At 63.1% G+C, this 21,977-nt stretch overlaps 1 protein-coding gene across 3 annotated transcripts in view; it reads right to left on the reverse strand.

Annotated features, from left to right (window-relative positions):
* Positions 1 to 2,027: 2,027 nt before the first annotated feature.
* The window catches only part of LOC117977740 (serine/threonine-protein phosphatase 2A regulatory subunit B'' subunit beta), a 64,063-nt gene continuing 44,113 nt past the window's right edge, over positions 2,028 to 21,977 (reverse strand). For 2 of the 3 annotated variants that reach the window (XM_055106400.2, XM_055106401.2), the window contains exons 3-13: positions 19,011 to 19,114; positions 18,656 to 18,758; positions 17,378 to 17,452; positions 16,853 to 16,939; positions 16,141 to 16,297; positions 12,158 to 12,206; positions 11,590 to 11,679; positions 11,069 to 11,244; positions 8,876 to 8,994; positions 8,702 to 8,808; positions 2,028 to 2,571 (exon numbers count right to left, since the gene is read on the reverse strand). In XM_055106400.2, the coding sequence (XP_054962375.1) occupies positions 2,421 to 2,571; positions 8,702 to 8,808; positions 8,876 to 8,994; positions 11,069 to 11,244; positions 11,590 to 11,679; positions 12,158 to 12,206; positions 16,141 to 16,297; positions 16,853 to 16,939; positions 17,378 to 17,452; positions 18,656 to 18,758; positions 19,011 to 19,114 (1,218 nt within the window). In that variant the 3' untranslated portion in view covers positions 2,028 to 2,420. Of the gene's footprint in view, positions 2,572 to 5,607; positions 5,717 to 8,701; positions 8,809 to 8,875; positions 8,995 to 11,068; positions 11,245 to 11,589; positions 11,680 to 12,157; positions 12,207 to 16,140; positions 16,298 to 16,852; positions 16,940 to 17,377; positions 17,453 to 18,655; positions 18,759 to 19,010; positions 19,115 to 21,977 lie in introns of all 3 variants that reach the window. The other variant, XR_008622774.2, reaches the window with a different exon arrangement.

Genomic DNA, 21,977 nt, shown 5'->3' on the forward strand with positions numbered 1-21,977 from the left:
TGGGTCCGGCTCTGCCTCATCCCTGTATCCGATGCCCCCCAGTTCTCCCCCATCTCTCCATCTCCTCTGTCTCCCCCGTCTCATGGCTCTCCAGGCCCCGTCCCCCCACCAGGCTGGGTCCCCTTATTCTGGGGAGCCTGTCTTGCCGTGCCCGTCCCTGCCGCCCCTCAGGACAGCGCTGTGGATGCAGGTCTGGTGCCGGTGCTGGGAGCCTGTGGCGCCCGTCACCCCTGCTGCACCTTGAGCAGCTGTGTCTTGTCCCATGAGGAGGTGCCCGGGGACCGCAGGGCTGTGGCTGGCACCGTTGCTGGGGAGTGGCCGTCACCTTTCCTGGTCCTCCCGGAACAGAGCTCATGCTGCTGCTCCTGGGTGAACCTGGGGCTGCCCCTGTGAACACTCTTGGGTCTGACACGATGGCACCCCGTGAGGGAGGGGTGGGGTGGGGTGGGCTGCGTCCCTTCTCGGGGATCTCCAAGGGGTGACGGCCACGAAATGCGGGGGACCCACGATTGTCATTCACAGAGGGTGAGGTGCCGAGCCGTGGAACATCCCGGCTTCTGGCGGGACGCTGGCCACGGTCAGGGTGCCCCGAGTGCTTGTTTTGTGGGGTCCCTGGCCCCCTGCACACGTGAGCTCTCGGGGGAATGGACCCCCAGAACAGGTGGAGGGCACGACTGCTGGGCTCTGGGCCTCCCCGCAGCGCCGCCGTCCACAAGGGCCCCCGACAGGACCCCCCACTTCTCCGGCAAAGGTGTGGGTGTGCACGCCCGGCCCCGGCACTGCCCAGGGCATCTGGGGTTGTGGCTGGGGAAGGACGGGGCGCTTGGGGGAATGCAGTGGGTATAGGGATGTCGGAGGATGCTCAGGGGCTGTGCAGGGGCCTCAACAGCGACGTGGGTGGGGGACGCTGTCTTTCACGGCCCCAGGGAGGCCTCTCATGTCCCAGCCTTGAACCCTAATTGGGGGGCTCCCAGTGTCATTGTGGGAGGCTGAGGGCGCCGGTCAGAGGTGAACCCCCCACTTCTGGCCCCTCCCATGACCATGGGCTCCGGCTCATAGGTTGTGTGTGGTGGGGGGGGCGGGCGGACATGGTCTCCCAGACAGGCTCCCCGGAGCTCGGGGCAGGGGCAGGGTGGGCCCTGCAGGCCGTGGCTCCCAGTGTCATTTCCCTGCGGCAGCCACAGACTCTCCTGCCCTGCACCTGCCCTTTTGTTGGGGGGTCCTGACACTTCGCAGACCCAGGTGGGGGCGTCCGGGAATTCAGGGGAGCACCTGGTGACACTGAGGACACCTTGGGGGCAGCGGCATTCCCCTGGGAGGTGCTGCCTCGTCTACCCACCACCTGGAGCCCCCGCAGTCTCTCCTCAGGGGTCACGGGACCACCCTGTCTGTCCATCTCCTTCACAGCGACGGCTGCCGGTGGATGAACGGGGTGTGTGTGCTGCTCTCGGGGTGGTCCCGGCTTGGCCCTGCCCTGCCCTCCCCAAGGGCACAGGGCTGCCCTGCCGCGTGGACGCTGCCACCTCCGTTTCCTGGGGGAGCGTTTTGTCTTGTGTGAGGACAGGGGGTTGTTCCCATGGTCACCACCTGTGACCCTCCCCTGCCTGCAGAGGGAGCAGAGCTGGGCCTGGGCTCATCCGTGTTGGGTGCCCCTGGGGGGGCTCGTGGCCTCCCCTGCACACGGGGCTCCTCCTGGTGGGGCCTCCGAACCCCCTCATTTAGGTGTCCCCCAGGTGTGGACGTCCCCACTCTGGCGCGGGGTCCTTCCTTCTGGGGTTGTTTGTGGAACAGGGCCTGGGTCCGTGGCTCCGGGAGGGAACGGCCCGAGGGTGGGGGTCCCCCTGGCTGGGGAGGGGGCCCCGCAGAGAGGCCCAGGCTGCACCCCGAGGCGTCTGGCGTGGTCGCGGTCCCCATCCAGCACCGACGCTTGTAAATCCCGGACGGAGCCACGCTGAGGCTGAGGGAGCCGAGCCCATGGCTGAAAATCCTCCAAACGTTCATTCAAACATACAAGCGTGATCGCCAGAAACGCTTTTGTACGTTTACACAAAACATTCACACAGCCTGTGGCGGAGGCTCCCGTCCAGAGGCGCCCGGGAGCCGCCGGTCACCGTTGTGCCCACACAGACCCTTTCCACAGACGCAGGCCCCGGAACCCAGGCCGGGAACGGCAAGTGCCGAGGGTGTCCGTGTGGGAACCCGTCCCATTCACGAGCGGCCCTACGTGTCCCCCGGGCACAGAGCTCTGGGCAGGTCCGGCCACGAACCCACGGCAGCCATCAACACGCTTCTGTGAATAAATAAAAATTTATCATTCCGTACACACGCACTCATTTTCCACAGCAGTTTTTACACGAGCCGCGGCGTCCCGGTGGTGGCACGTGGGGAGCGGCCCCGCGGTGGCGTTCTCGCGGGCGGTGTCACAGTGGCTCCAGGGCCTCGTCCCCGCACGCGTACTCGTACAGGTCCACGGCGCCCAGTGGTGAGGGCGCCTCGAAGAAGGGCCTCTGGGCCAGCGGGGACCGCAGCGCACTCAGCTTCTGCTCCACAGGGCTGAGCTCGGCCTCGAACCTGCAACGAGGGGGTGGTGAAGACGTGGCCAGCGGCACGGAGCGGGTCATGTTTTCCGGGAAACGCAGGCTGCTCGGCCGCCAACCTCCAGCACGAGACAGTCCCCTGAGCCGACCTCGAGCTCCAGCCGCTGAGCCAGCAACGCGCTCCTGGCTGAGGACGCCGGCTCCACGAATGCTCCCGGGATAGGGGCCTGCGGTGCAGGTGAAAACCCACCCAGGATGGGACGGAGCCCCAGGCGTGAGCTACACACAGAGGACCCAGGCGGGCGCGCCTTTTCCCCAAAGCGATATGACGGCGACTCTCAGAGGGCAGCCTCCGAGCTGCACGGGGCCTGTGTTTACACAATTGGGTCATGGTGTCCACACGGGACCACAGTTTAGACACATTCTCCCAAAGCACAGAAGCTCCTAGTAGAGGCCACCACTTCCGTTCTGACCAGAACACACAGCAGTGCGAGGACTGGACGCGCGCCTTCCCTTAAGGTCTCCGCCGTGACATCGGGCGCTGCTCCGGGGAACCCAGCGCGGCCACAGACCACACAGACTCTCAGAGATCCTGTGGGGACACCTCTGCTTTCCAAGATGCCCCCGACAGCCTGGCACTGAGCTCCCTGCGGTCACCCCCACGGACCTGAGCTCCCACTGCCGGAGCAGGTGTGGACACGGTGAAGGCAGTCGACCCCAGCGTGCTGCTGGCTGTGCGGCAGACACAAAGCTGGGCGGCGGTGGGGGTGGACTCTGGTCAGGTGGGGAGCAGAGGTGACAGATGGTGGTGGGGACAGGCGCACACCCATCCAGGCTAGGTCTGGGGGCCACGGCTGCCTTAGGGTGTCCGACAGGAGAAGGCAGAGACTGGGAAGTTGTGGGGACCCAGAGGTTGGCTGCCAGGTCAGAGCCACGGTGCACACAATGACCACGAGGAGGATGGACACACAGGACAGACGGCCCAGGGTGGGCCGTGGGGGCCCTGGGCTGCTTGGCAGGAATCGGACGGGGCAGCTGATGGGGTAGCAGGGATTAAAATGCACGTCCATGGAACCCATGGGTCGGGAACCCAACGGTAACCAGAAAGTATTTTGAGCTGCACCAAAATGAGAAGGCCATGGGCTGTGGTGTCCATGGCCCACGTCGCTGCCTGAAGATACTCAAGGAAAACAGCAGAACAAAGGGGAGAAACACCCGTGGTTCCCTGGGAAGAGGAGTGAACCTCATCGGCCCCTCGCCTCACTGATCACACACAAAGTCAGTATCAGGAGCGTGAGAGACGCTATCACTGGATTCTGCAGACATCAGAGTCACGAACAGGAAATACCAACGATAACCCACTGATGGGAACGGGCAAGTTTCTGAAACACACAAACCCGCAAAGCTCACTCAAGGCTGGGCGGGGGCTCACGCCTGTAATTCCGGCACGTTGGGGGACCGAGGCGGGGAGAACCCTCGAGCTCAGGCATCCGAGACCAACCTAGGCAACACGGCGAAACCCCATCTCTAAAAAAAAATACAAAAAAGTAGCCGGGTGTGGTGGTGCGTGCCTGTAATCTCAGCCACTCGGGGGGCTCAGGTGCGAGGATTCCTTAAGCCCAGCAGGTGGAGGCTGCAGCGAGCTGAGATTGCGCCAATGCCCTCCAGCCTGCGTGACACAGCCAGACCCTGCCTCCAAAAAAAAAACAAACGAAGAGAGATGACTTCAGCCAGTTTCTGATAAGGTCACTGGATTTCAGTGAAAAACCTCTCAGCAGTGGCTTCCCTGGCCAATTCCACTAACTCAAGAAAATGCCGCCTACCTACAGTTCTGGGGGCAGGAGGAGACGGAGACACGTGTTATCCTGATGGTGGTCACGGCTCTGTGGATACGGACGTATGTCAAAGCTCACCAAGCAGCACACTCGAAACGTGGTTTACTGTAAACAATAAAAACCCAGGCCCCGGCACTGTGAGAGGCCGAGGCGGGAGGATCACCTGAGGTCGGGAGTTCGAGACCAGCCTGGCCACGCTGGGGAAACCCCGTCTCTACTAAAAATACAAAAATTATCCTGGTGTGGTGGCGTGTGCCTGTAATCCCAGCACTGTGGGAGGCCGAGGCGGGTGGATCACCTGAGGTCGGGAGTTCGAGACCAGCCTGGCCAACATGGAGAAACTGCATCTCTACTAAAAATACAAAAATTAGCCAGGCGTGGTGGCGCATGCCAGTAATCCCAGCTACTCGGGAGGCTGAGGCAGGAGCATTGCTTGAACCCAGGAGGCGGAGGTTGCAGTGAGCCAAGATTGCGCCATTGAACTCCAGCCTGGGTGACAGAGTGAGACTCCATCTCAAAAAAACAAAAACAAACAAACAAAGAAAACCAGGCCCACTCGGGGTCACTGGTGAATTCTACCAGACATTTAGGGAAGAAGTAACAGGTCCTCTATACAAACTCTTCCAGAAACTAAGGGAGAGAATACTGCCCCCCATTCCATGAGCCAGCATTACTCTGATACCAAAGCCAGACCGAGAAAAGCCTCTGGCCGGGCGCGGTGACTCACGCCTGCAATCCCAGCACTTTGGGAGGCCGAGGTGGGAGGATCACGTGAGCCCCGGAGTCTGAGACCAGCCCGGGCAACATGGCAAGACTCTGTCTCTAAAAAACCGAAAAATTAGCTGGGCGTGGAGGCACAGTCCTGTAGTCCCAGGTGCTCAGGGGGCCGAGGGTGGGGGACCACTTGAGCCCCGGAGGTTGAGGCTGCAGTGAGCTGACATCACGCCACCGGCCTCTAGCCTGGGTGACAGAGCAAGACCCTGTCTCAAAAAAAATAATAAAATACTCTAGATAATCTCTGCAAAGAGAATCCAGTAATATGTGAGGATAACATATGACTCGGCGAGATCTATCCTGGGAACACGAGGCTGGCCGAAAATGACTCGGTGTAACCCGCTGTATGGACACACAGAGGAACCACGGAGCGAAAGCATCTGAGAAATTCGGCCCTCACTGTGAGAAAGCCCCCGCAGACCAGGAACAGGGAGAAGATCCCCGCCAATGAGCGTGCTTACCGCTGCGTGAGGGGAGACGTCCCCCAGGACTGGGAACGAGGACGGCACACAAACCAGCAGGGCTCACTCAAGGCTGGCCGTGGTCTGCCCTGACATCCACCACATCTCCCTGCGGGTTCCAGGCGGTGCAGCGGGCAAGAGAAAGGAAGTAACGTACACAGAGTGGTGAAAAGAAAGTAACGTACACAGAGGAGTGAAAAGACAGTAACGTACACAGAGGGGTGAAAAGACAGTAACGTACACAGAGGGGTGAAAAGGAAGTAACGTACACAGAGGGGTGAAAAGACAGTAACGTACACAGAGGGGTGAAAAGACAGTAACGTACACAGAGGGGTGAAAAGGAAGTAACGTACACAGAGGGGTGAAAAGACAGTAACGTACACAGAGGGGTGAAAAGACAGTAACGTACACAGAGGGGTGAAAAGGAAGTAACGTACACAGAGGGGTGAAAAGACAGTAACGTACACAGAGGGGTGAAAAGACAGTAACGTACACAGAGGGGTGAAAAGGAAGTAACGTACACAGAGGGGTGAAAAGACAGTAACGTACACAGAGGGGTGAAAAGACAGTAACGTACACAGAGGGGTGAAAAGACAGTAACGTACACAGAGGGGTGAAAAGACAGTAACGTACACAGAGGGGTGAAAAGACAGTAACGTACACAGAGGGGTGAAAAGGAAGTAACGTACACAGAGGGGTGAAAAGACAGTAACGTACACAGAGGGGTGAAAAGGAAGTAACGTACACAGAGGGGTGAAAAGGAAGACGAGAGACGGACCCACTGACAGACATGGCCTGTCCACACAGAAAACCCCAAAGAACCGACAGAGCTTTGAGATCCAGTAAGTGCGTTTCATGAAGGTGCAAAACACAAGGTCAATAAATTCTATATGCTACCAACAAACAACTGGAAACGGGAACCTTAAAAGCACCGTTGACGACAGGAAAACGTCAGGAAACACTCAGAAGTCTCACAACATTCGCATCAAGCCTACACGGAAAGCTACAAAAATCCTGCCGAGAGACACGGACGGCGCCCGTGGACTGGGCCTCCCGCGGCTATGAAGACGGCAGCTGGGCCCACAGGGATCCATTCACTGGGCGAGATCTCACTCAAACGTTCAGATTTTTTGTTTTTGTTTTTGTTTTGGAAATGGAGTTTCGCTCTCATTGCCCAGGCTGGAGTGCAGTGGCGCGTTCTTGGCTCACTGCAACCTCCACCTCCCGAGTAGCTGGGATTACAGACGTGTGCCACCATCCCTGGCTTTTTTTTTTGAGACGGAGTCTCGCTCTGTCACCCAGGCTGGAGTGTGGTGGCGCGATCTCGGCTCACTGCAAGCTCCGCCTCCCAGATTCACGCCATTCTCCTGCCTCAGCCTCCCGAGTAGCTGGGACTACAGGCGCCCACCACCACGCCTGGCTAATTTTTTTTTGTTTAGTAGAGATGGGGTTTCACCATGTTGGCCAGGATGGTCTCGATCTCCTGACCTCGTGATCCACCCGCCTCGGCCTCCCAAAGTGCTGGGATGACAGGCGTGAGGCACCACGCCCGGCCAGAAGGAGCTTATTCTTATGTGTTTTCAAAGGCAAAGAAACCAGAATAGCCAACGTAGCGCGGGACAGAAGCAGAACTGAGAAGCTCAGCACAGGATGGCAAAAGTGACCACATCGCTCCAGCGTGCACCACGGGAGGCCGGTGGGGGCCACAGTCCACGTGGTCACCGGACCAGCGCTCGCCACCACGTCAGAGTCCAACACACGTTCCCACAGGACGGCACAGCAAGGACGGGCTGAGTCTAAGATTCACACACAGGCAGCCCAACACCAGAATGGCCCCGACAGTTCCACACGGCGTCCAAGTCGGAGGCTTCTCACCCCACCTGACTGGCCCCGCATCCCCCGGCTGCACACACACCCGTCCCCCCACTCACCCGTCCCCCCACTCACCCGTCCCCCACACTCACCCGTCCCCCACACTCACCCGTCCCCCACACTCACCCGTCCCCCACACTCACCCGTCCCCCACACTCACCCGTCCCCACACTCACCCGTCCCCACACTCACCCGTCCCCACACTCACCCGTCCCCACACTCACCCGTCCCCACACTCACCCGTCCCCCACACTCACCCGTCCCCCACACTCACCCGTCCCCCACACTCACCCGTCCCCACACTCACCCGTCCCCACACTCACCCGTCCCCCACACTCACCCGTCCCCCACACTCACCCGTCCCCCACACTCACCCGTCCCCCACACTCACCCGTCCCCCACACTCACCCGTCCCCCACACTCACCCGTCCCCACACTCACCCGTCCCCCACACTCACCCGTCCCCCACACTCACCCGTCCCCCACACTCACCCGTCCCCACACTCACCCGTCCCCCACACTCACCCGTCCCCCACACTCACCCGTCCCCCACACTCACCCGTCCCCCACACTCACCCGTCCCCCACACTCACCCGTCCCCCACACTCACCCGTCCCCACACTCACCCGTCCCCACACTCACCCGTCCCCCACACTCACCCGTCCCCACACTCACCCGTCCCCCACACTCACCCGTCCCCCACACTCACCCGTCCCCACACTCACCCGTCCCCACACTCACCCGTCCCCACACTCACCCGTCCCCACACTCACCCGTCCCCACACTCACCCGTCCCCACACTCACCCGTCCCCCACACTCACCCGTCCCCACACTCACCCGTCCCCCACACTCACCCGTCCCCCACACTCACCCGTCCCCACACTCACCCGTCCCCACACTCACCCGTCCCCCACACTCACCCGTCCCCCACACTCACCCGTCCCCACACTCACCCGTCCCCCACACTCACCCGTCCCCCACACTCACCCGTCCCCCACACTCACCCGTCCCCCACACTCACCCGTCCCCCACACTCACCCGTCCCCCACACTCACCCGTCCCCCACACTCACCCGTCCCCACACTCACCCGTCCCCCACACTCACCCGTCCCCCACACTCACCCGTCCCCACACTCACCCGTCCCCACACTCACCCGTCCCCCACACTCACCCGTCCTCCACACTCACCCGTCCCCACACTCACCCGTCCCCCACACTCACCCGTCCTCCCAGGGCTCTCCCGTGGTCTCCTCGGCCACCAGGATGTCGTACTCCTCGGCCGCGTACTTCTCCCAGTCCGAGAGCTCGGGGCCGCCGCCGTCACCGTCCTGGAGGAAGCACACGGGTTACGTACACGGCGTGGCGCGGCCCGGCCCGCGTGCCCGCCGCACTCACCCTGAGCAGGGAGATCTGCTCTTTCTGCTCGTGGTCGAGGTACTTCTCGATGTTGAAGAAGGTGTCGAAGAAGACGTTGGCCAGCTTGCAGCGCTTCAGGTCCTGCAGCGTGATCTTCCCTGCGGGGAGGGGAGTGCGTCCAAGGCGCGTGAGCCCGGTCTCACCTTCGGGGCCTGGGTGTGGGGTGCGCGCGTCCTGTCACACGTGCTTAAGGACGCGGCACGAAGCTCCGGGCTCTCACGTCACGTGTTTGACGTGAAAGGCGGACACGCGAGTGTCCCGGTTCTGGGTGGGGACGGAGGCGTGGGAGGCCGTGATGCGGAGGCGACGAGGGGCACCGGTGCCCCAAGGATGCGTGGACTGGGACATGGCGCAGGGAGGCACGGCCAGCAGGGGCACTCCTGGATCTGAAATTACAGAGAACGGAGCTCCCCGTGCAGGCGGAGGCCAGAGGGTGTCCCGGGGACACTGAGCAGCAGGAGGAGCCCCATGGCCAGGGAGGGGCAGGGCTGCAGGGCGGTGCCCGGGCCTCAGAGCCATTTCCAAAGTGAAAGTCCCAGAGCTGGATTCTGAGATGCAGAAGGAAGCCAGGCGGCGTGGACGGTGGGGCTCCCCTTTGCCTTAGAGGGCACGGGGGTGGGTGGGAGGAGCTGGGGCGATGGTGTGGGAGGAGCTGGGGCGATGGTGTGGGAGGAGCTGGGGCGATGGTGTGGGAGGAGCTGGGGCGATGGTGTGGGGGGAACAGGGGTGAGGGGAGGAGCCGGGGGGGTGAGAGGGGAGGAGCCGGGGGGGTGAGAGGGGAGGAGCCGGGGGGGTGAGAGGGGAGGAGCCGGGGGGGTGAGAGGGGAGGAGCCGGGGGGGTGAGAGGGGAGGAGCCGGGGGGGTGAGAGGGGAGGAGCCGGGGGGGTGAGAGGGGAGGAGCCGGGGGGGTGAGAGGGGAGGAGCCGGGGGGGTGAGAGGGGAGGAGCCGGGGGGTGGGGGGTGAGAGGGGAGGAGCCGGGGGGTGGGGGGTGAGAGGGGAGGAGCCGGGGGGTGGGGGGTGAGAGGGGAGGAGCCGGGGGTGGGGGGTGACAGGGGAGGAGCCGGGGGTGGGGGGTGAGAGGGGAGGAGACGGGGGGTGGGGAGGTGAGAGGGGAGGAGACGGGGGGGTGAGAGGGGAGGAGACGGGGGGTGAGAGGGGAGGAGACGGGGGGTGAGAGGGGAGGAGACGGGGGGGGTGAGAGGGGAGGAGACGGGGGGGTGAGAGGGGAGGAGACGGGGGGCTGAGAGGGGAGGAGACGGGGGGGTGAGGGGAGGAGACGGGGGGGTGAGAGGGGAGGAGACGGGGGGGTGAGAGGGGAGGAGACGGGGGGGTGAGAGGGGAGGAGACGGGGGGGTGAGAGGGGAGGAGACGGGGGGTGAGAGGGGAGGAGACGGGGGGTGAGAAGGGAGGAGACGGGGGGTGAGAAGGGAGGAGACGGGGGGTGAGAAGGGAGGAGACGGGGGGTGAGAAGGGAGGAGACGGGGGGTGAGAGGGGAGGAGACGGGAGGTGAGAGGGGAGGAGACGGGAGGTGAGAGGGGAGGAGACGGGGGTGGGTGAGAGGGGAGGAGACGGGGGTGGGTGAGAGGGGAGGAGACGGGGGTGGGTGAGAGGGGAGGAGACGGGGGTGGGTGAGAGGGGAGGAGACGGGGGTGGGTGAGAGGGGAGGAGATGGGGGGGTGAGAGGGGAGGACCACCTTGTGCGGCATCAGCACGAACGTGGCAACTGCTCCCTCAGCCCAGTGCCAACGTCCCCAGTGAGCTCCGGCCCTAGGTTCTCCAGGTCACCCCTCGGGGGGTGTCGATGCCCCGAATAGGAGGTTCTTGCACTGTGAGACTAGGCACCTGTGGTGCTGGCCCTCCTCACAAACTCAGTAGGAGTGGCCCTTTCCCAGTGTCCCCCCGCAGCAGGGACAGCGCCTCACAGGGACGTCCCCTCACCCTGGTCCGTCCTCCCTCCCGTCCGTCCCCTCACCGTGGGCCGTCCCCCCTCCCGTCCGTCCCCTCTCCCTGGGCCCTCCCCCCTCCCGTCCGTCCCCTCACCCTGGGCCGTCCCCCCTCCCGTCCGTCCCCTCACCCTGGGCCGTCCCCCCTCCCGTCCGTCCCCTCTCCCTGGGCCGTCCTCTCGCCCGTCCGTCCCCTCACCCTGGGCCGTGCCCTCACGGGGCATCACCTTCAGTCCTCGGCTTGACCAGGTCCAGCATCTGGCAGAGGCAGTCCTGGAAGGGCAGGGCCTCGATGGCCATGCTGTCCAGCCTTCGGCACTGCTCCTCGTAGAAGTACTCGAGCTCGAACATGGACAGGGCGCCGTCCCCGTCCAGGTCCATGCAGCGGAACCAGTACTCGATGCTGCGGCACGGCGAGCTCTGTCAGCCCCTGCCCTGGGCCCTCCCAGCCCGTGACCTGCAGCCCCTGGGGCAGCCCCCCACCGGGGGTGCACGCGTCCCCCCTGTGCCTTGCAGCCCCCACCGGGCGCGCACGCATCTCCTGCCCCCTGCCCCCTGCCCCCTGCCCCCTGCAGCCCCCACCGGGCGCGCACGTGTCCCCGTCCCCTGCAGCCCCCACCGGGCGTGCACGCGTCCCCGTGCTGTGCAGCCCCCACCGGGCATGCAGGCATCCGCCTGGGGACACATGTCACATGGGCGGCTCCCGGCCCCTCCACTGGGACAAACGCATGCCGCAGCAGGAACCCACCTGGTTGGTGTTTTTTTGTCTTCCTCAGAGATCAAAAACCAGACAAAGTCGGCATAGCTGATCTTCCCTTCCTTCTGCACTTTTCTGCCTCTAGATCCAAAGCCAGGATGGAGAGACGAAAATGCATGTCAGGGAGAGCTTCACAGGAACGGAGCCCCTGTCCACGCGCCTCGGTGAGGGGAGCCCCCCGGGCCCGGCCCTCCTCCTGCCCCTCCTCCTGCCCCTCCGGGGAGGAGGTGGAGGCCCCGTGGCCAGAGGGTTTTCCCCAGATCCAGGCGGGGTCAGGAGTGCACCTTCGTTACTGCTCACTCAGGCCCAGCGCCCGACAAGAACCCCCGACCTGGGGCCTGGGCCACCCCCTTCCTCAGACCTCGCGTGACAGTCTTGTGCCACCCCCCCCCCCCACTAGGGATTCACGTGACAGAGACACGTGCCCCCCTCGCCAGGGCCTGGGGTGACAACCACTCGCTGTCGGGACACAAAAAGCTCATGTCAGGCAACGATGAGGAGGGGGACCGGGGTCCTTGCAGGGGCAATGGCTGCCGTCAGGCGCCTGAGCGGTACGTACCGTGTGACTGCTCCTGAGAAGATCCTGTCTATCATCTTGGTAGAAATGGCTGGAAAGGAATGCGGTTGATGGGCAGCCCGCACCGTGCCTCGGCCCCGACGTCACCACCCCCCAGAGCCGAGACTGGATGCGGTGGGGACCGAAAAGCAGAGAGGACGCCTGGGTCTGGGAGAGCCCCGGGGCCCCAATGCCCCTGCACGGCCCATCCTAGGGGCCCACCACGCTTTCCCGTCGAGCACAGCCAAGTCCAGCATGAAATCCACAGAGTGCAAAGCTGACCGCGGCTCCAAGACCGACTTGCAAAGAGCAGAATATTCAGGCCTCAAAGGTTCAGCTTTTAGACGGAGAGAGAGACCTCGAGTGTGATCACGGAAACAAACACGTTTCAACCAAAGGTTCACCAACGGGAGGCGGGAGTGAGACCTCACCAACGGGGCGGGACTGAAACCTCACCAACGGGGCGGGAGGGAGACCTCAGCAACGGGAGGCGGGAGTGAGACCTCAGCAACGGGAGGCGGGAGTGAGACCTCAGCAACGGGAGGCGGGAGTGAGACCTCAGCAACGGGAGGCGGGAGTGAGACCTCAGCAACGGGAGGCGGGAGTGAGACCTCAGCAACGGGAGGCGGGAGTGAGACCTCAGCAACGGGAGGCGGGAGTGAGACCTCAGCAACGGGAGGCGGGAGTGAGACCTCAGCAACGGGAGGCGGGAGTGAGACCTCAGCAACGGGAGGCGGGAGTGAGACCTCAGCAACGGGGCGGGAGGGAGACCTCACCAACGGGAGGCGGGAGTGAGACCTCACCAAGGAGAGGCGGGAGGGAGACCTCAGCAACGGGAGGCGGGAGTGAGAGCTCAGCAACGGGAGGCGGGAGTGAGACCTCAGCAACGGGAGGCGGGAGTGAGACCTCAGCAACGGGAGGCGGGAGTGAGACCTCAGCAACGGGAGGCGGGAGTGAGACCTCAGCAACGGGAGGCGGGAGTGAGACCTCAGCAACGGGAGGCGGGAGTGAGACCTCAGCAACGGGAGGCGGGAGTGAGACCTCAGCAACGGGAGGCGGGAGTGAGACCTCAGCAACGGGAGGCGGGAGTGAGACCTCAGCAACGGGAGGCGGGAGTGAGACCTCAGCAACGGGAGGCGGGAGTGAGACCTCAGCAACGGGAGGCGGGAGTGAGACCTCAGCAACGGGGCGGGAGGGAGACCTCACCAACGGGAGGCGGGAGTGAGACCTCACCAAGGAGAGGCGGGAGTGAGACCTCAGCAACGGGAGGCGGGAGGGAGACCTCACCAACGGGAGGCGGGAGTGAGACCTCACCAAGGAGAGGCGGGAGGGAGACCTCAGCAACGGGAGGCGGGAGTGAGACCTCAGCAACGGGAGGCGGGAGTGAGACCTCAGCAACGGGAGGCGGGAGTGAGACCTCAGCAACGGGAGGCGGGAGTGAGAGCTCACCAACGGGAGGCGGGAGTGAGACCTCAGCAACGGGAGGCGGGAGTGAGACCTCAGCAACGGGAGGCGGGAGTGAGAGCTCACCAACGGGAGGCGGGAGTGAGAGCTCACCAACGGGAGGCGGGAGTGAGACCTCACCAAGGAGAGGCGGGAGTGAGACCTCAGCAACGGGAGGCGGGAGTGAGACCTCACCTAGGAGAGGCGGGAGTGAGACCTCACCAAGGAGAGGCGGGAGTGAGACCTCACCAAGGAGAGGCGGGAGTGAGACCTCACCAAGGAGAGGCGGGAGTGAGACCTCACCAAGAGGAGGCGGGAGTGAGACCTCACCAGCGGGAGGCGGGAGTGAGACCTCACCAAGGAGAGGCGGGAGTGAGACCTCACCAAGAGGAGGCGGGAGTGAGACCTCAGCAACGGGAGGCGGGAGGGAGACCTCAGCAACGGGAGGCGGGAGGGAGACCTCAGCAACGGGAGGCGGGAGTGAGACCTCACCTAGGAGAGGCGGGAGTGAGACCTCACCAAGGAGAGGCGGGAGTGAGACCTCACCAAGGAGAGGCGGGAGTGAGACCTCACCAAGAGGAGGCGGGAGTGAGACCTCACCAACGGGAGGCGGGAGTGAGACCTCACCAGCGGGAGGCGGGAGTGAGACCTCACCAAGGAGAGGCGGGAGTGAGACCTCACCAAGAGGAGGCGGGAGTGAGACCTCAGCAACGGGAGGCGGGAGTGAGACCTCAGCAACGGGAGGCGGGAGGGAGACCTCAGCAACGGGAGGCGGGAGTGAGACCTCAGCAACGGGAGGCGGGAGTGAGACCTCAGCAACGGGGCGGGAGGGAGACCTCACCAACGGGAGGCGGGAGTGAGACCTCACCAAGGAGAGGCGGGAGTGAGACCTCAGCAACGGGAGGCGGGAGGGAGACCTCACCAACGGGAGGCGGGAGTGAGACCTCACCAAGGAGAGGCGGGAGGGAGACCTCAGCAACGGGAGGCGGGAGTGAGAGCTCACCAACGGGAGGCGGGAGTGAGACCTCAGCAACGGGAGGCGGGAGTGAGACCTCAGCAACGGGAGGCGGGAGTGAGACCTCAGCAACGGGAGGCGGGAGTGAGAGCTCACCAACGGGAGGCGGGAGTGAGACCTCACCAACGGGAGGCGGGAGTGAGACCTCACCAAGGAGAGGCGGGAGTGAGACCTCAGCAAGGAGAGGCGGGAGTGAGAGCTCACCAACGGGGCGGGAGTGAGACCTCAGCAACGGGAGGTGGGAGGGAGACCTCACCAACGGGAGGCGGGAGTGAGACCTCAGCAACGGGAGGCGGGAGAGAGACCTCAGCAACGGGAGGCGGGAGAGAGACCTCACCAAGGAGAGGCGGGAGTGAGACCTCAGCAAGGAGAGGCGGGAGTGAGACCTCAGCAACGGGAGGCAGGAGTGAAAGCACCGTCGCTGTCAGCTCGGGCCGCCACGAGAAGGTCCCGCAGCCTGGGCGGCCATCCCTGCAGTCACCGGTGTCCCTGGGACGCACGAGCCAAGGTGCCGCCCCCCGCTTCAGGCCGCAGTGCGTGAGAAACAGGGCAGCCCGGCCGCACACGGCATCCTGCCCTGGGACCCAGAGTGGGCTCCAGAGGAACGCAGAAAGCTGGGGCCGGGCCGGGGGTTCACAGGGACAGTGAGCGCCTGTTTCTGGGCCGATTCCCAGCTGTGCAGGTGCTGGCTCAGGCCACACGGGCCGGCGCTGTGGAGCTGTGCTCTCCTCGTGGCTAGTTAGGGGCCCAGGGCGCAGGTGGCTCCCTGAACTGAGCGCAGGACAAATCCAGGGAATGCTAGGTCTGCTCAGGTGCGCGTCCGACGCAGGGATCTACTGCGGCCACGCGACCCAGGACCAGCCCCGGGAGACGCAGACGGGTGCCGCTCACGTTCAGGGAACCAGGCGTATATGAGTCGATCACACACAACAGATGCCACCGCAATTCGGAAACAGTCTTGGTCATATGGTTTTTTGGGGTAAAAAGCACTTAAAAGAATCCTTTAGAAAACTCAAGCCCCACAGGCCACAGGCCGCTTTGAGTTCCTGCAAGTGTGGATGACTCTTAGAGGGGCCGGGAGGCGGTGGCCGCTTTGAGGACACCTGGGCGGCACCGGCTCCCGCGGAGGTATTTGAAGGACCGCTAAGCCTGGGGCGCCACCTAGTCCGGGATTGGATGGAAACTGCTCCAGGCCTTGGGGGCTGCAACCTGGAGCTCCTGAGGGAAGGCGTGTGGTCTGCCCGCCCTTGCTCGGGTGTTAACAAGGAAGCCCCACAGCGCTGCTGGCCCTCGGGCCAGGAGCTTCAGGACCAGCGGCCCACACTGACCCTGTAGACGCCGGCAGGCAGAGGCCTCGGGCAGAGGCGCACGCGGGGACCCAGATACGGGGCAGCGAGTGGGGAAGGAGAGGCAGCTGCAGACACAGAGCGGGGAGTGCGGGAGGAGAGGCAGCTGCAGACCCGCAGGCCCTGAGAGAAGGGTGTGCTCGGTGTCCGCGCGGCCCGCCCGCCCCTGTGCCCCCGCGCACCGTGGTCATTGTGCCGCGCCAGGTCGTCCGCGTCGATGAGCAGGTCGTGGTCCGTGTCCAGCTCCCAGAACTTGCAGTAGATGACGTAGAAATGCTCGTACGAGAAGAATTCGGTCAGCTGGTTGATGTCCTCCTCCTCCTCCAGCAGCGCCACATTCTGCCAAGGGACCCAGGCGGCCTGAGCGCGGGGCCTCTGCGGGGACGCCCCAAGTCCGCCTGGCTGCGGGCGGGGCAGGGAAGGCTGGCAGGGTCGGGGCGGCTCCGTGGGTGGGGGGGACTGGGCAGCTGGGGCCGGGGGGCACTGCGAGTGGGGGCAACTCTGCGGTGGGGGGAGCTCCAGCATGGGGGCGGCTCCCTAAACGGGTGTGGGGGTGGGGGGCAGCTCTGGGGGAGTCAGGGCTCGGCTCCCCCTCAGGGTGGTGCCCAGTACGGCCCCACACGCCTCCTAGATCAACCGTGGACCCCCAACCGCAGGCGGCGGGGTTCCAGTGCTCACAGGCCTGGGGGTGGGCTGGGAGCGCGGTGGAGGTGGGGGTGGGGGTGGGGGTGGGAGAGGGGGAGGGAGGGGAGGAGGGAGGGGGGAGGAGGGAGGGGAGGAGGGAGGGGGGAGGAGGGAGGGGGAAGGGAAGGGAGTGGAGGTAGGAGGGGTAGGGACAAGGCAGGGGGCAGGGGGCAGGGGGCAGGGGGCAGGGGGCAGGGGGCCGCTCCGCACCTGCAGGAAGGAGCTCTTCCGCAGCTCGGCGCAGGTGATCCTGCCGGACCAGGACCGGTTCACGGCGTAGAAGATCCGCTGGATGACCTGCGGGGGCGCCGTCAGTGCGGTGGGTGTGCAGACCCCCAGGAGCCTCGCCCCGCACGGAGACCGGGAGCCGGGAGAGGGGCGCGCCGTTGGTCTCAGCCGCACGGGGCCCGCCAGGGCACAAGCGGGGGCAGCGGGAAGGGCCCTGCGGGAGGCGCCGCCCCAGGCCGCGGAAAGCGGGGAGGGTCTGGCCGGGATGCCCCGGAGCTACACGGGCCCAGGACAGGTGGGAAGGGGGCGCAGCCACCCCGGAAAACCAGAGTCCCCCCAACACCGGGCTACCGGGCGGGTGGAGACTCTCCCAGAGCGCGGCCGCCTCCTCCGGAAGCTCAGGACCCCCGGGCCCCACCCGCCCCGTCCGCAGAAGCCCCGCGGCGGCCGCTGCAGAAACACCCGCGCCCCGCGCTGGAACCGACGGCCCCTCCGCTGGGGACCCACCGTGGTGATGTAGCGCGAGTGGAACTCGGACGCCTCCTTCAGGAACGACAGCCCCGGGTGCGTGTTCACCACGTCCTGCGGGTGGGAAGACAGGAGGCGCGTGGTGTAGACGCCGGCCCTCCCGTGAGGTGTGCAGTGTGGACGCTGCAGACGCGGACCCTCCCGTGAGCGATGAGGTGTGCGGTGTAGACGCGGGCCCTCCCATGAGGTGTGTGGTGTAGATGCGGGCCCTCCCGTGAGGGATAAGGCATATGGTGTAGACGCGGGCCCTCCCGTGAGTGATGAGGCATATGGTGTAGACGCCGGCCCTCCCGTGAGCGATGAGGTGTGTGGTGTAGACGCGGACGTTCCCATGAGGGATGAGGCGTGCGGTGTAGACGCCGGCCCTCCCGTGAGGGATGAGGCATGTGGTGTAGACGCCGGCCCTCCCGTGAGGGATGAGGCATGTGGTGTAGACGCGGGCCCTCCCATGAGGCGTGCGGTGTAGACGCGGGCCCTCCCGTGAGGGATAAGGCATGTGGTGTAGACGCTGGCCCTCCCGTGAGGGATGAGGCATGTGGTGTAGACGCCGGCCCTCCCGTGAGGTGTGTGGTGTAGACGCCGGCCCTCCCGTGAGGGATGAGGCATGTGGTGTAGACGCCAGCCCTCCCGTGAGCGATGAGGTGTGTGGTGTAGACGCCGGCCCTCCCGTGAGCGGTGAGGTGTGTGGTGTAGACGCCGGCCCTCCCGTGAGGTGTGCAGTGTAGACGCCGGCCCTCCCGTGAGGGATGAGGCATGTGGTGTAGACGTGGGCCCTCCCGTGAGCGATGAGGTGTGTGGTGTAGACGCGGACGTTCCCATGAGGGATGAGGCATGTGGTGTAGACGCCGGCCCTCCCGTGAGTGATGAGGCATGTGGTGTAGACGCGGGCCCTCCCGTGAGGTGTGCGGTGTAGACACCGGCCCTCCCGTGAGGGATGAGGCATGTGGTGTAGACGCGGACCCTCCCGTGAGGGATGAGGCGTGTGGTGTAGACGCGGGCCCTCCCAGGAGGTGTGTGGTGTAGACGCCGGCCCTCCCGTGAGGGATGAGGGGTGTGGTGTAGACGCCGGCCCTCCCATGAGGCATGCGGTGTAGACGCGGGCCCTCCCGTGAGTGATGAGGCATGTGGTGTAGACGCGGGCCCTCCCATGAGGTGTGTGGTGTAGACGCGGACCCTCCCGTGAGGGATGAGGCGTGTGGTGTAGACGCCGGCCCTCCCATGAGGGATAAGGTCTGTGGTGTAGACGCGGGCTCTCACCTGCAAGAAGGGGACAAAGTCCTCCTGCACCAGGTAGTTGCAGCCGGGGCTCATGAGCAGATGGACGAACTTGGCCGCGTCGTCGTGGCAGTTCTGGAGGATTCTGGAAGGACAGGATGACTGGGCGCCACCCTCACGGGGGGTGGCTTTCGACCCCGCAGACGCAGGGTGGAACACGTGTGTGGTGTTCCACGTGGTGCGTGACAGGTGGCCACACACGACGGCCAGGCCTGTGCCCGTACAAGGGTTTCTCCTCTCACTGCGGCAGCCTCAGGGGGCACCCGTCCTGGCACCACGGGGACCCGGGGACGCCTCCGCCCTCCCGACACAGCCCCCTGCCCAGCCCAGGACTCACTTTCTCCACATGGCGACGAACTTGTGGACGGACACGGAGCCCGTGCGCTCCCCGCCGGCGCCATAGAAGAGCGGCCCCTTCCAGTAGAGGGGGCAGCCGCAGGCCTGGGGCAGAGAGGGCAGGAGTGGGCAGTCAGCGGGGCCTGGACGCCGGCGCTCCTGCTGCGTACCTCGCGCCTGACCGACGCCGCCCAGACACCCTCTGCTGCAGAAAGACACTGCACGCTCAGTGAGGCCTGTCCGGGCGTCTGCAAACTCAACGTGGCTTTCGCTCAGCCTTCAAACAGTCATGAGAGCTGAGCGTGGGAGTGCCGGGCACGCAGTCTCCCCTGACCGCAGACCACGCGTGGGGACTGTAACCAGAGGCGGCTGCATCCCCAGCGTCTGGAAATCAAGCGGCATGTACTAAGAACCAGTAAGTACGGGAATAAATGGCCCCGTCAGCCAGGCAACGCGGTGAATCGGACGTCGACAGAAACATCTCATGGAATGTGTGCGACGCACCTACAGCAGCGACCCATGGCAGGTTCACAGCCTTAAATACACGCGTGAGGAAGGAAAGTTTAAAATCGATCGTCTACACTTCTACCCCAAAGGAACAAATACATGGCAGAGATGGAACGCAAAGTAAATAGTAGCAGAAAATCAACAAAATCAAAACTCGATGATTTGAAAGATTTCTTAAAAATTACTTAACCCTGGCTGGACTCGGTGGCTCATGCCTGTAATCCCAGCACTTTAGGAGGCTGAGGGGGGTGGATCACCTGAGGTCAGGAGTTCGAGACCAGCCTGGCCAACATGGTGAAACCTCGTCTCTACTAAAAACACAAAAATTAGCCTGGCATGGTGGCAGGCGCCTGTAATCCCAGCTACTCGGGAGGCTGAGGCAGGAGAATCACTTGATCCTGGGAGGTGGAGGTTGCAGTGAGCCGAGATCACACCACTGCACTCCAGCCTGGGTGACAGAGAGAGACTCTGTCTCAAAAAAAAAAAAAAAAAAAAAAGAGCAAACACAGATTAGCCATGTCAGCTGTAACTACAGATCCTACAAACATCAGATAGTGGATGCTCATGAATCACTTTATGCCTATAAGTCAGATGACTGCTGAAACAGACTCCCTGATGAACAAGTCAAAAAATAAACTACAATAGAAAATCTGAAAGAGCTGTTTCTGCAAGAAATTGTGTCCATAATTTAAAACTGTCCCACCAAGAAAATTCCAGCCCCCAAAGGCTGCTCCCATGAGTCGACCAAACATTGAAGGAAGAAATCACACATGCGTTCCCCTGGAGAAGAAAAACGAGGGGCGTTTCCCAGTGCCTGTTCCGAGGCTGGCACAGCCTGGACGCGGTCAGGGACACAGGAAGTCACAGGCCAGTTATCACTGGAGAGCAGAGGCAGAAATCCCACACAGAACACCCAGTAGCAAGTCCAACTCGGCAATAATAGAACAAGAATATCTAATAATGATAATAGAGCAGGAAACCAGAATCAGGAGGGACACTCTTCTTCTCATAAAGGGTGCTATGGCCTGAATGCCTGGGTCCCCAAGATCCACGTGCTGAAATCCTCTCCCCCGAGGCGATGGTGTTGGGAGGTGGGGCCTCATGAATGCGATGAGTCCCCTTCTGAGGGACCCCAGAGAGCTGTCCCTCACCCCTTCCACCCCGTGAGGACGCAGCGGGAAGGCGCCGTCGATGAACCAGGCACCACTCTGCCACACCGAGATCTTCCAGCCTGCAGACCTGTGAACAGTAAATGTCTTGCTGGTGACGAGCTGCCCGGGCTATGGTGTTTCGTGACAGCAGCCTGAATGCTCAGACAAAGGGCCTCTACGAAACACCCCAGCTGCTCAGACAGCGATGACACACGAACACTTCCTCCCTGTGCTGGGAACAAGAGGACAGTGTCACCACCAAGGCCGCCTGGACAGCCGAGCCAGGGCAGCAGGCAAGGGAAAGACTGAAAGATACGACGACGGGTAAGAAGAGGCAGGACCGTCATAATTCACAAGCAACACACTGTGTAGATAATCCAAACGCTTACCAAATACGGGAATTAATAAGTATCTTCAGCAAAGTTGCTGGATCCAAGGACTATATGCAAAAATAAATTATTCCAATATATTGGCAACAAACAACTAAAAATAAAATCTTCAATAATGCCATCTATCAAGAGCATGAAAAATCAAACTACGAAAAAATGGAACCAAAATCACACACAGTGTCTACAAAGCAAACTGCAGGGCACGGCTGGGTGAAATCAAAGACGACCTCAATGTGGTGAGGTGGACCTCACTGCTGAGTTCACAGACTGCAATTTCCTCCAGACGACTCTGTTGACCCAGAGTCCACGCCATCCCCACCCACAGAGTCCGGCAATCCCCATCCACATGCACCGAGGGCCTGTTGTTTTGGGGTTAGTAGTATACACGGACAGGCTTATGTGAAAACTTACCAGGGAACACAAAAGAACTCACAGGGGGACCAAGTTGGTGGATATAAGTCCCACCGCCCGGTTTCAACCCTTCCTGTAAAGTCAGAGTAATGAAGACTCAGTCAGTCTCCATCAGGCACCGGTGGCCTAAGGGAGCAAGGGAAGGAAGTGAGTCGGGACAGAGCCCCGTGGAATATCCACAGGCAAAGACACTTCACACAAACTGAATACCAGGGGATCCCAGCCCGAAGGGTGAAAGGCCAAACAGCGGCCCTCCTGGAAGGAAACGAGGGACGCTGCCCGGCTCTGCCGCGGCCAAGGTTTCTTTTACGGGCCACACGTGCACTCCCTGAAGGAAGAGAGCACCGCTGCACCGCCCCAGCACGGGACTCAGGGTCAGCTACCGGCACAGTGAACACCATGACAGGACATGACACAGAGGGAGAAATGTCTCTGCCAGGCGAGATTCTGACGAGGGACTCAGAGGCAGAATTTTAAGCATCAGTGAGAAACAGGCCCGAACACGACCGA

Source organism: Pan paniscus, chromosome X (genome assembly GCF_029289425.2).
Source record: "Pan paniscus chromosome X, NHGRI_mPanPan1-v2.0_pri, whole genome shotgun sequence".
Classification (NCBI taxonomy): domain Eukaryota; kingdom Metazoa; phylum Chordata; class Mammalia; order Primates; family Hominidae; genus Pan; species Pan paniscus.